Genomic DNA, 12,083 nt, shown 5'->3' on the forward strand with positions numbered 1-12,083 from the left:
GCTTATGCCAGCATTTTACCTGCACATTTGATGAGAGCACTCTTACCTTACAGGGTTTGGAAGAATCTCACTCCTTTGCCCATCAAAACCTTTCTCTTTCCTCAGAACAGCTGATAAGGACAGCTCTTCAGTTTGGTTCTTAGGGTACTCTTAAAAATGAAGGACTTCAGTTTGGATTCAAGAGACCTCATTCCTGGATGTCTGGAGCCTGGAGACCTGGATGAGTGGTAACAGAGAGGCTGTGCGTGTCCCAGAGCCTGGCTGCGTGGGGGCTGGTCACTTCAGTTGTGAACACTGACCATATGTATCTTTTGAGAAGATAGTTAAAAATCCCCAGTGCCACCCCGAGGGATTCTGTACGTATTGGCACCTGGTTTTGTTCCTCACACCACAGAGGAGGCTAAAAAATTCTATCAGTCTTTAAGGAATGGGGTTTACTGCCCTAAGTCTTGGGGATGGTCCTGTGCCAGTGGGGGACCCTTTGCCAACATTTATGTTGCATAAGGAATGTCCATATTTGCTTTCCAGCCATCCTACTAACGGCAGGCAAATCCTCTGGATGTGGAGGTAAGTACCAATAAGCCAAGCTGTTGTTTCTAATTTTAAAATGTCAGGAAGAAGCAGTGATGTGCCTCTTCTGACTCCTGGAGGTTTTGGGGGTGTTTTGAGACCATAAAGAAACAAACCACATCTCTTCAGCTCACAAGTGCCTGATAGCTTTCAGTGCTTTAGGATTTTAGACCTGCAGCCTAGGGGCAGCTGGTATGGGGAGAAGGAGTGGTGCAGGGCAGGATATGGGGCATGTGAGCTCCTTGGATATACCCTGACTGGTGCCTCTTCAGGCAGGCAGAGGACTCCCAAATCTTCAAGTCTGGAGCTTTAGAAAGGTGCTTGACCCTCAACTGTATCCCTGTGTAGGAAGCCAACGTGGCCTGAAGAGAGCTCTTCTCTAGATGCACACTGGAAAATGCTGGAGGTGTGAGGGCATGGGCAGATGTGCATCTCCGGCAGTGGAGTACCAAATCCCACCCATTCCCAGCTATAAGGGGCTTTTTATTGGGAGTCATGAATACGTCGTTTCCAAACTGAGTGGCAATAATGCTTCAGGTTTTACAGCAAATTAGCGTCAATCTAGTGCTTGGTGTTCTGCTTACAATGTGCTCTAGGTGTGGCTGCCAATACTCCTTGAAGTCTGTTGTTGCTGGAGTCCGCGGCAGTGTGGAGCTGCTTACACTGAATGTTTTTGGCCACTGAACTGGCTCCAAGGGCAAGGACCGAGCAGATGTCCTGGTGGGCTGGGGTTGTATTGCCTGGGGACAGGTGAAGAGCACGGTGTGGTTACTCAGCAAGTGTCCCCTGGGTACAGTGGGGGCTCCTGGGATTGGTGGGTACTGCAGCATCTCCTTGGTGTTCCCAAGGGACTTTCCAGCTCTGCGATGATGCAGACTCATCATCTGGGAGCACTGGTGTGATCTTCCTGCCATATATCATTGCATGTTTGTACAACCCTGTGGATGGGTGTTGGCTGAAGATGGAGGAGGAGGGAATTGGAATTGTGTCTTGATGCTTGCTGGCAACCTGCTCTCAGAGCTTTCCCTGCCTAACTGGAGGCTAAGGAAAGCTGAGGTGCTGTTAAGCCTGTGTGTTATGCAGTCATCAAAAGCTGCCTGGAGCAGGAAGCCTGGAGAGAAGCAGAATGAGTGGCTCCACTGCCAGCATGAGGCTGCTTTGCCGAGCAATGGGAGATGTGGGCTCCCTGGACACCCCTCACCACTTGGGGATGTGAGTCAGTGGTTCTGAGTTCCGGCTCTGCACTGCCAGGGCTCCCCATCTATGCCTCCTCTGGTTCTCTGCATGCCCTGGCTGGGCTCATCCCAGCCTGACCTGCTCCTGGCAGAGTTTGGCAGGGAGCTGGGGCACAGCCCAGCTCCGGTGAATAAACTCCTTTGCTGTCCTGAATGAGGCTGCTGCTTCCTGGCCCCCCATCACCACCTGTACAACACATCCCAGGGAGGCTTTTGCCACTGTTTTCTTTTCTAGTTTATATAGGAAAAGCCAGGCTGGGAGGGGGAGCAGACAGGCAGCCCCTGGATCAGGCAAGCCCCACAGCATCTCACAGTGGGCAGCCTGGGAAGGCCAGGATGAGTAGCCTCTTCGTCAGAGCTGGTTCCCCCCATCCTTGCAGCACAGATCTGTGTTTATCAGATGGGACGGGTGCCCGCTGCGGGGCCGGTGGTGCAAGCACTGCAGTCTCTGTGCTGGGGGGGGTGACAGGCTGCCGGCTTCTTTTCTCGATTTGTTTTCGACCGGCAAACAGCTGTGTCCTGAGGTCTGTGCTTACTCAGCTCTCCTGGCCCCACGCCCGGTGCAGAGCCCGCAGGTATTCCAAGCGTCTCTGCTCCTCCTGGGCTGGCCGTCGCTCTCCGGCACAGTCCAGGCTCAGCCGGTGCCTGGTGCAAAGACAAGCCTCTCAAATTTGGAGGGCTTCTGAGCTGAGCCCTGTGGCGCAGCTGGGTCAGCCAAGTGTTGTGGGGGTGGCTTTGCCCCCCAAAATATGTTTGTGCAATGGAAAGGCTCAGGCTTGCTCTGCCCAGTGCCCTCAGCAAGCTGCACGTCTGCTTCATGGTGTACCCAGCACACTGTGGGAATGAAAAACCTTCATTCTTTCCATCGTCACCAGCTCCTCCCTTGCAGACCCCCTTTGCCTCAGGGAGCTGAAGCCAGTGGCCCAGGTGAAGCTTCCTGGTGGAGCCAGGGGTTTGGGTGCAGCAGCACAGCCCCAGAGCAGCTGTCAGGATAGAAATACCAGCCGGGTGATTCAGCAGTGCCTCTGCCCACTCCCAGAGCAGGGAGCAGCTGTGCCAGGGGCTGTTTACCAGCTTACAAAGTTCCAGGCAGCTGGTTCTGGGCACTGAATTTCCCCAGCAGCATCTTCTCCCAGTGGGGAGGAGGTGGGCTGGGTAGAGGGCAAGACACCCTGCAGCAGGGCCCAGCTTGGGGTGCTGGGATTTGCAGCACGTGCTGGTCTCCCAGCCTAGGACAGCACATGCCAGCCCTGGCAAATAGGGAAGGTGGATTGCAAGAGGCTGTGGCTGGAGGCATTCTCCAGGTTAGAAAAATCCCAGGTTCAAAGGTCCCCATTTCTGCCTCCAGGTGCATTTAGCACTTGTGTGGGTGCATTAGCAAACAGCAAGGTGTCAGCCTCTTGTTGATTCTGGCAAGGAGAAAATCCTTCCCTTACCAAGAGCAAAATCAAATGCCTTAGCAAAGGGGTACAAATGTACTGGAGGTCCTGTTGATGCTTCTGGAGGCATCACAATGTTATGGAAGACTGGAGTGGAGCCTCCCTGCCAGTGTGTTCTGCCAGTGACAGGCTCTGGGGCAGGGGAAGGACAAGGCCGGCATGGAGGTGCCAATCCCCAGGGAAGCTCAGGGCATCATGTTTAGCCAAGTTTTCCTAAAGCCCATTTTGAGTCCTGTCCCCCTTCACCCATACAGCTTCAGTGTGTCGTAGCAGAAGTAGAGGGATTGGAAACCCAGTGGCACCCCTGGTGTGATGGAAACAGGCAGGAAAGCAGGGGGGTATGTGGGGTTCAGCCCTGAGAAGCCATCAGAGACTGTGCAAAAGCAGTAGGGCTGGACTCCTGCTGTGCTCCCTCTGCCCAGCTTCTGGTGGGTCAGCTGCTCAGATCAGCCTGAAGATTGCCCTTGGGACAGGCATGTGCATGGCAGTTCTTCCTCCAGGTCCTCCCTACCACCCTGAGCCCCCAGGAAAATGGACTGGGAGGAGGGAGGATGCTCCCAGTATTGTGCCAGGCTGCAAATGCATTGCCTTCATCAACGCCCTTGTGCCACAGGCTGACAGGACCCATTTGGCATTGGGTGCCAGTGTTGAAGGGGCTGCATGAAAGCCAGGTGCTGGGGCTTTGAAAGAACTCATACACACTGAGCAGGAGGTTCAGTGGTGGGGAAGTTTATGTCTGTTTTCCTGCCTGCCAGCAAGAGAGAGGGCAGGGGGAAAATGAGGGGGTGTGCAGGGCTGGGGTGTCACATTGTGCTGGGGCTCTGTCAGGATTTCCCCTCTGCCTTGGCTGTTTTCCCTCCAGGGGCCCTGAGCCATAGCTGTGCAGCTATTTAGTTAAATATTAAGAGGTCAAGTAATAGAGAACCAGAAACCTAGTTACACGCTGCCCTCCATGGCACAGTAGTTTTTGGCAAAAGCAAAGCAAACACGGCCCCTTGCGTTACAGGAAGGTTGTGCTGCTGCTGCTGCTGCTGCTGCTGGAGCGATGGCCAAAATCCAGCCAGACAGTGAGTGCTCAGGATAGTGAGCAGGCAGGAGCTGCCAGGCTGCTGCAGAGAGGCCACAGCCTCCCAACTGAGCCCAGTGCTCCCAGCAAGTTGTGGGGCCACCATACATCTCACACTTAACCCTGTCCTCCATCTCATGCCCAAAAAATAGCTGGAGCCATGCTGTGTTGGGAATAGCTTTATCTGGATACCCCTCCCATCCATGGGGCAGCCTCTGTGGTCCCACCCCCCATCCCCCTGCCTGGAATCCAGGGCTCCTCTCCATCATGAGGCTGCTCTCCAGGCCTCCCTCAGCCTGGCCTTCACCTGAAACTTCTGCACCTGCAGCACAACACCAAACTTGCCCTCCAGCGAGGGCAGGGGCTGGTCCTCAGGGCACTCCAGTGTGAACCTCTGCAGCACCCAGGCCAGGAAGAGGAAGAGCTCCATTTTGGCCAGGACTTTTCCCAGGCAGACACGGATCCCAGCTCCAAAGGGGAGGTAGCTGGGTGAGGGTGAATGGATGTGCTGGCCCCGCTCATCCAGGAAGCGGCCTGCAAGGGGAAGGGGCACCCCTGGCATCAGCAGGCTGATCCTTCTGCCTGAGACCTGCCCGAGTTCACCAAGTCTGTCCCTCCCAGGAGCTGCAGAAGCAAGAGGTGCAAATGCCCCAGACGGGCAGGAGCAGGATCCAACCTCCCAGCACCAAGCCTCCCCCAGGGCTCAGCCCCTCCTGCTGCACCCACCCGGCCATCCCCTGGCCCAGGAGGGGATGAGGATCGTGCAACTCACCAGGATTGAACTCCTCAGGCTTGTCCCACTCCTTCTCGTCGTGGTGCACAGACCAGAGGTTGATGATGACCCTGGCACCCTTGGGGATGGAGTATTCCCCAATGCTGTAAAGCGGACACAGAGTGAGGCAGTTGCTCCCTCCCCACAGTCTCTGCCCATGACCTGGATGTGCCCCAGGGGGTCTCACCTGGTGTCAGCAAGGGACACGTGTGGGATGAGCAGGGGGGACACGGGCCGGATGCGCAGCACTTCACTGATGGTGGCCTCCAGGTAGGGCAGCAGCGGGCGGTCGCTGAGGTGGGGGTGACGCACCTGGCCTATCTTGTGGTCCATTTCCTCCTGGATCTTCCTCTGGATCTGAGAGGAAAGTAAAGACCATTGCAGGAGCCTGGGGAGCAAGGTGCCCTGTGCACAGTGGAGTACACCCAGCATCATCTGCATGTCCTGTCAGCTTGCTGGGGCAGAAGTGCCCACAGCCTGATCCTGCTTATCTGCAGAGCCTAACTTCTCTTTTGGCACCTGCCTTCCCCAAAACTCCCCATGACATCTCTGATGCTGGAGGGAACCCAAGCCCCTGCTGTAGGGTGCAGACCCTACCTCGGGGTAGTGGAGCAGGTAGAGCACAGCCCATTTGAGCACAGTTGTGGTGGTCTCCACACCGGCCCCAAAGATGTCCCCCACCGTCATGAGGAGGTGGTCGTCAGTCAGCTCCAGCCCTGGCTCCAGAGGGCTGCTGTTCTCAGCACTGAGCCTCACTTGCAAGAGGGCATCCATGAGATCCTTCACAGTGTCTCCACAGAAAGCTTCCTGCCAAGGGATGTGCATGAGCCAGGATGTCCTGGGCACAGTGCCCACCACCCCAGCCCCAGCATCTCCCTGTCCTGGCCCTGCTGGCACCTTGTGTTCAGTGAATTTCTGCTGGAGCAGCTGGTCCCGGACCTGGAGGCATTTCTTCAGCAGGGCCAGGTCTTTGTTGGGAAATATCTAAAGGAGAAAAGCACATTACAACAGTCTATAGTTCAGCCCAGCCCAGCCCCTGCAGGCCCCCAGACAGTCACTCTGTGCCCACCAGTGTACTGGCCCTTGTGGGTCATCAGGACAGGGACTCTCCTAACTCAGGGGGGCTCCTACAGGACACATCCCAGCTCCTTCTTCACATCTGAAGTGAGAGGAATGGGGAGTGTCCATGTTCCTGCTCACCTGGAGCCAGGGGAAGATGTCCACCAAGCTCTCCTTGGCCACAGTGTCCACGATACCCTGGCTGTACTCTAGCATGGCCTCGAACTCAGGGTCCCCACGCCGGTATGAGGAGTTGAAGCAGAGGGAGCAGACCACGTTGGTGACAGCCCGTGTGAGCTCGGGGGCCATGTCCAGGGCCGTGTCCTGCGCAGCGCTGAGCGTCTCGCACAGGGACGCAGCCTCCCGGCAGACTGGGGAGGAGGAGAGGCAGGCCAGGGGGTGATGAGGGAGTGATGATTGAGCCAAGGGGTGAAAGGGGCAGCTGGGAGCTGGAAGGAGGGGTGCCCTGCTCATTCAGAGTGTGCAGCCTGCAGAGGCCACCCACCAGGCAGGGCTAGCCCTGAGGGGCTGGGATGGGCAGAAGGGACAATGCTGGGTGCTGGGGACGAGCAGATAGAATGGAGATGTGCAAGGATGTCCTCCTGGGGGGAGTGGGGCGCTGTCTCCGTGCCTCAGTCTCCCCATCTGTGAGTGAGTGAGTGGAACTAAAGTTCAGGGTAGAAAACACATGGAGAGGTATTGGTAAAGTACAGGGGATATAAGGAGAGGGACAGAGCCCCTGCCTGGCAAGCTGAGGGGATACCAGGGGACATGGGCTGAGCCACTGTCTTTCCTTGGTTCCCAGGAAATCAGGACACTTGAGAAGGAAACGTGCAGCGTGAGGGAACCAGAGCTGGGAGGGAGCCTGGGGGTGGAGGGAGGCACTTACTGATCCTCTCGAGGGCGAGCGAGCCCTCCCCGAACATGGAGAGGGCAGTGTGCACCAGCTTGCGCTGGAACTTCCAGAGGGGCCCGTAACTGGCGAAGGCGATGTCCTTGCCCCCCCGGGACAGCAGGTCCGTGGTCACCTGAGGGACAGGCAGTCCCAGGGTCATCCCGCTGCAGGGCAGCCCCGCGGGGGATGGATGCTCATCTCACCCCATCCCACAAATAGTCCGGGGGGCTAGAGGTTACTGCAGGCAGGCAAAGCACAGGACGTGTGGTTTGCTTTCCCCCTGCCAAGGACTCATAATGCGAAGGTTAGGGGCTCTAGGATCCCCAGGGAACTTTAGGGGTGCCTGGTAGTACCTGAGCCCACATCCCCGCGCCCAGGGATGCCGCCAGCTGCAGGAAGAACAGGCAGCCTCGGGACGGAGGATGACAGGGCTCCCTGCCCCGAGAACAGGGCATGGAGGGGCCGCCCTGCCCTGGCTTGCAGGCAGGATGGGGAGGGGACACGGACCCTGCTGCGTGCCAGCGTCTTCCGTGGGAGCGTCCCCCTCCTCACCCCGCGCCACAGTGGAAGGGGTCCCCAGGACCTGCTGCCGACTCACGGTGCGGGGCCGTCCGGCGAAGTCTTTGCCCTTCTTCAGCAGCACCTCCCTGGCGTGCCGATAGCTGTTGACCACCACCACGTAGTGGGAGCCCATCCAGAGGGCGTAGAGGCTGCCGTAGCGTCCCTGCAGGCGCCACAGCCGCAGGTGGAGCTGGGGGTGGCCGGCCAGCTGCAGCAGGCTGCCGAGCAGCGGCAGGGCCGGCAGGCTGCGCGGGCGGCCCCGGCCGGTGCCCGGGGCGGCGGGCGCGGTGTCCGTGCGGCGCGCCAGCCGCCAGCTGCAGAGCAGCGCCAGCGCCAGCAGCAGCGCGCCCAGCAGCGCCATGGCGGGCCCGGCTGGCGGCCGCCCGCGGGGGCCCTTATAGCGCCGGCGGGGTCGTCTCCTTGACTCTGAGGCGGGCTCGGCTCCTTATCGGGGGGACGAGCAGGGGGGAGCCGAGCGCTGGGCCCCTGCCAGCTCCGCAGCTGTGGGCGCATGGCGGGGGGCGAGGGCAGCGGGGCCACGGCCAGCCTGGGTGGCCATGGGGAGCTGCCTCCAGCGCGCCGGGGGCCAGGGGATGCCCAGGGTCGGATCCGTCCTTGGGGTTCCATCCCCAGGGCCTTGTGGTGGGCCAGAGCTGTAGGGACAGCTCGAGGTCTGTCCTGGGTGTCGTGAGCGCAGCTGGGGGGTCTGGCGGGGCACTGCAATCCATCCCCGGCCGGGGAGCGGCACAGCAGATCCGGGAGGGAATGGGCAGCGCTAGGAATGTTGGTAAGCCCGGAGCATCCCTCATCATCAGCTGCTGTCAGCGCTGGGGAGACACGGATAGCGCTGGACACTTCTGGGCAGCCCTCGGCAATGCTGGTGAGCGCCGGTCAGCCCCTGGTACCATTGCTCAGCCCTGGTCAGTACAGGGCAAGTACTGGCCAGGCTGAGAACCCCTGGTCAGCGCTGGTCAGCCTCGGTCTGTGCTCGTCAGAGCTGGGCGGCCTGTGGGTGTCTGTGCCCGAGGCGAGGACGTGTCCTGGGGGAGTCCTGTGGGAACTGAACCCCCTCCCGGCACGATCCCCGAGCCCCGCGGGCTCTGCGCCTTCCCGAGCCTTCAGGCCCCCGGCGCTCGCCGTAGCGGCTCCCGGGAGAAGGCGGGGCAGGGCGCGGGCGGGGTAAGATGGCGGCGGGGGGCGCGGCGGATGCCCAGGCGCGCTTTGGCCACTCGGTGAAGGGGCTCCTGACCGAGAAGGTGACGAGCTGCGGCACCGACGTGATCGCTCTCACCAAGCAGGTGCTGAAGGGCTCCCGTAGCGCCGAGGTGAGCGGCGGGTGCCGCTGGGCGGCGGATTTCAGGGCCGGAGCGGAGCGGGCAGGGCGGCGCAATGCCTGCTGGGTGCTGTAGTCCGAGAAGGGGACGCATCCCTGTGTCTGGGCAGGGACGGGCACAGCGGGACGGGAATGCGGCTGGCAGCGCCTCGGCACTCCACGGTGGCAGGCGGGAGGGTGACTGCCAGCTCCTCGTGGTGGCAGGCGGGAGCGCTGCCTCGGGCGCTCCCGATGGATGTGGTGTCGCGGCACTGCGGTGCTCCCCGCACGGTGTCACCCCGAGTGTCACCCTGCCAGCCGTCACGGGGGCCTCGGGAAACGCAAACTGCAGCGTCTCAGCCTGGTCTGTACGTTTGCCTTGTAGCTCCTGGGTCAAGCTGCGAGAAACATGGTGATGCAAGAAGATGCCATCTTGCACTCGGAAGATGTAAGCTGCGTTCCTGTGCTCGAGCAGCAGTGTTTCTAGGACGGGAGGAGAGGAGGGTGGTGAGAACAGTTTGTAGCCGTGCTACCGGTGCCCTGGAGTGAATTACATGGCTTCAGGCAGCAGGGCTGGTGGCCAGAATAATTTAGTGCTTCCTCGGACCCAGTGCCGCTGGACTCCCGGTGTCCTGCAGGCTGCCCAGCCCTCAAGCTGTTCCCTCTCTGACACAAAGCTTGAGGGACTGTGGGCTGAAATAAAGCACTTGTGTCTCTGCCTGTCACTGGGAAAGGAGAGGCAAGTGTGCCACTCCTGACAGCTACCAGTGGGGATGCTTTGGAGGCATTGCAGCAATGCAGTGGTGGCTATGCTGGAGGAACTCCTGGGCATTAGGATGGCTGCACTGTGATTTCTCTAGGCATTAATTCTTTGTTTTGTTCTCCACAGAGTTTAAGAAAAATGGCCATAATAACTACTCATCTTCAGTACCAGTAAGTAGAGGACACCAGCAAATAGACATTCTTTCTTGGGGGCTGAGTGGATCCTTCAATCCTTCTTTGTTCTCCTTGAAGACTTTGCATGTTGCTGCCAGCTCAGACTGATCCCTCTTTTGCAGTTTTTCAAAGCTGAGCAGGCCTCGGAGCTCGAATTTTCCAGCCCTCTTCAGGCGGTTTTGGGGTGGAAGCTGAAATTTTTGCCTCCTGTTCACTGTGCACTGTGTCTCCCCTAAGTGTGTATGATGCTTCTGGGACTAAGAAGGAGAAGGCAGTGCTGCTTCTGTCCCCCAGAACTTAATCCAGAAACACCCTGGAGTTTTGGCCTCTTGAGCCCTTGTTTGACATAACATAAACCCTGACTGAGATTTTATTTTTCTAATGCTCTTTTTGTCTTTCCTTTTCTCATCTAGGCAAGAAGCAATTCAAAAGAAGTGAGTTCTGGGAAGACCTGGGGGACATGCATGTGGGGATAGAAAGGGAAGGTGATGGAGTTGGATGGGGGAAAGCAGAATGGAAAGATTTTTGCAGCTGCCTTTGAGGCAGATGCTGACCCAGCAGGATAACACTTCAGTATTGTGAAGAGATAGGTATTTGAATGAAGAGATGGGATTCATACCCAAGCTTCCTTTTGTTTCAGTGGTGTGATGGAGCATGTGAGTTGCTTGTGAGAGGAGATGAGGGTGGTGGGGGCAAAGCTGTGTACAGCAGGGTGCATCAAGTGAGGTTTCCTTTGTGGGGACACAGAGGGGGCTTGGGGGACCCCAGGGTTTCTCTTTGCTGTAGTTTCAGCTCTAGAGCTGCTCTGGTCCCTCGGGCACAGGCAGCACAGCACAGTCTGGGAGCAGATTTCACCATGAATCTCTTCTTGCTTGGTGCCCAGCGTGGAGCGCTCGTCAAACCTTCAGGACCAGCTGAGTCACTTGCTGAAATGAAGGGGAGCTGAAGGCTCGAGGAAATCTCAACCAGCACTGAGGGACTGAAGTGTTCTCCCCCATTCCAGCCCCTGGGGCTCAGAACTCTGTCTGGAGGATGCTGGATGTCAGCTGGGATATGTGCAGGGTCTGTGCTTCTGGGCACATGGCCCCCCTCTTGTGTGCCTGCATTCACACCTCTGCTCCGGAATACTCACCTGCACACCCGCACCTGGCTGAAACAAACTTCCCTGAAACTTTGCTCTTCCCAATAATTCCTGTGTCTGCTTACTTCCCATGTAGTATGAAGAGCTCAGCCCACCCCAGCACCCTTGGCAAGAAATGCAGAGTTGAGGCTTGGCATTTAAATGAAGGTGCCTGCAGTTTGCCACTGCTCTGTATTTAGCCACAGAGGTGGCACAGAGTGCAGTTTATTTAGGGCATTTTAATCAATGTGAGTTGCAAGTGCCTGGGTGGATGAAAGGTGCTTCAGTGTAGGCTGAGCTGGGACTGTAGGCCAGTCGCAGCACAGAATTTCTGAAGCCAGAATCTAAGCACACACATCTGCCAGTGGCCTAGCTGGACACAGTTTGGCCATCATCCTCCTCAGAGGTTATCTTATTTTCCCCTCTGCCAGAGTTTGGAACATCATCCCTTTGCCAGCCCATATGTGCTGCATTTGGCCTTCAACTGCATTCCTTTTCCTGGGCTGCTGCTCCAGCTTTTGATGAAGCAGCCTTGGCTGTGGTGTGTGTTTGTATCTGGTTGGGAAGGTATCCAAAGGCCTGTCTAGGAAGCAGGCAAAGAGAGCATCAGGAGCTGGTGTGCTCAGTTCTACACTGCTCTGTTGTAGACTGTTGAGCTGTTCACATCCAGAGCCAACTATAAATACTGTGTCTTGCTTTTGGTAAGTCACTTATCTAGAGCACTTGGAGTGCACGGGAAGCACTTGTTTCCCTGAGTGTGCTTTTCACCAGCTGATAGGAGCAGGCAGGCTGAGAGCTGACAAAGGCCTGCCACATTCCTATGGAATGCTGCTGGAGTCTGGCTCTTGTGCTGCAGAGCCTTCTCAGACTAGATTTCACCATTCCTGCCAGTATTTTTGCCTTGGGTGACATTCTGACCCCAGCTTTGCAGGTGCAGTTTGTAAATGAGAGTTTTCCCCGCGACTTGCTGGGAATAAAAGTTGTCCTGAACACCACCAAACCACAGTAGTCTGTCCTGGATTCTGTTGCTGGTGGTCCCTGTGCACTGGGGAGACTGTTTGGGATGGTGGGTGTCTGCACCCCAGGATCCCGCATTCTGCTTCAGCTCAGAGAGCTTT

General features: G+C 57.7%; 2 protein-coding genes across 4 annotated transcripts; one reads left to right on the plus strand and one right to left on the minus strand.

The window, feature by feature from the left end:
• Positions 1-4,474: 4,474 nt before the first annotated feature.
• Positions 4,475-7,995, minus strand: CYP17A1 (cytochrome P450 family 17 subfamily A member 1). The gene is made up of 8 exons (XM_021536232.4): positions 7,635-7,995; positions 7,031-7,169; positions 6,283-6,512; positions 5,980-6,066; positions 5,680-5,889; positions 5,270-5,439; positions 5,083-5,186; positions 4,475-4,844 (listed from the first exon to the last, which is right to left on the minus strand). Exons 1-8 carry the CDS (start codon positions 7,956-7,958, stop codon positions 4,576-4,578), a joined length of 1,533 nt encoding a protein of 510 aa, XP_021391907.1. The 5' UTR covers positions 7,959-7,995; the 3' UTR covers positions 4,475-4,575.
• A 251-nt stretch (positions 7,996-8,246) lies between these two features.
• On the plus strand, positions 8,247-11,965 carry BORCS7 (BLOC-1 related complex subunit 7). Of its 3 annotated transcripts, none has more exons than XM_085583691.1 (5): positions 8,247-8,477; positions 9,295-9,357; positions 9,799-9,842; positions 10,259-10,279; positions 10,729-11,965. In XM_085583691.1, exons 1-5 carry the CDS (start codon positions 8,379-8,381, stop codon positions 10,778-10,780), a joined length of 279 nt encoding a protein of 92 aa, XP_085439817.1. In that variant the 5' UTR covers positions 8,247-8,378; the 3' UTR covers positions 10,781-11,965. The 3 variants fall into 3 exon arrangements, with proteins under 3 accessions (XP_085439817.1, XP_021391906.1, XP_031361131.1); XM_021536231.4 differs by lacking the exon at positions 8,247-8,477 and adding an exon at positions 8,763-8,922; XM_031505271.3 differs by lacking the exons at positions 8,247-8,477; positions 10,259-10,279; positions 10,729-11,965 and adding exons at positions 8,763-8,922; positions 9,968-10,218.
• The last annotated feature ends 118 nt before the right edge of the window (positions 11,966-12,083 follow it).

Source organism: Lonchura striata, chromosome 6 (genome assembly GCF_050655825.1).
Source record: "Lonchura striata isolate lonStrDom1 chromosome 6, ASM5065582v1, whole genome shotgun sequence".
Classification (NCBI taxonomy): Eukaryota; Metazoa; Chordata; class Aves; order Passeriformes; family Estrildidae; genus Lonchura; species Lonchura striata.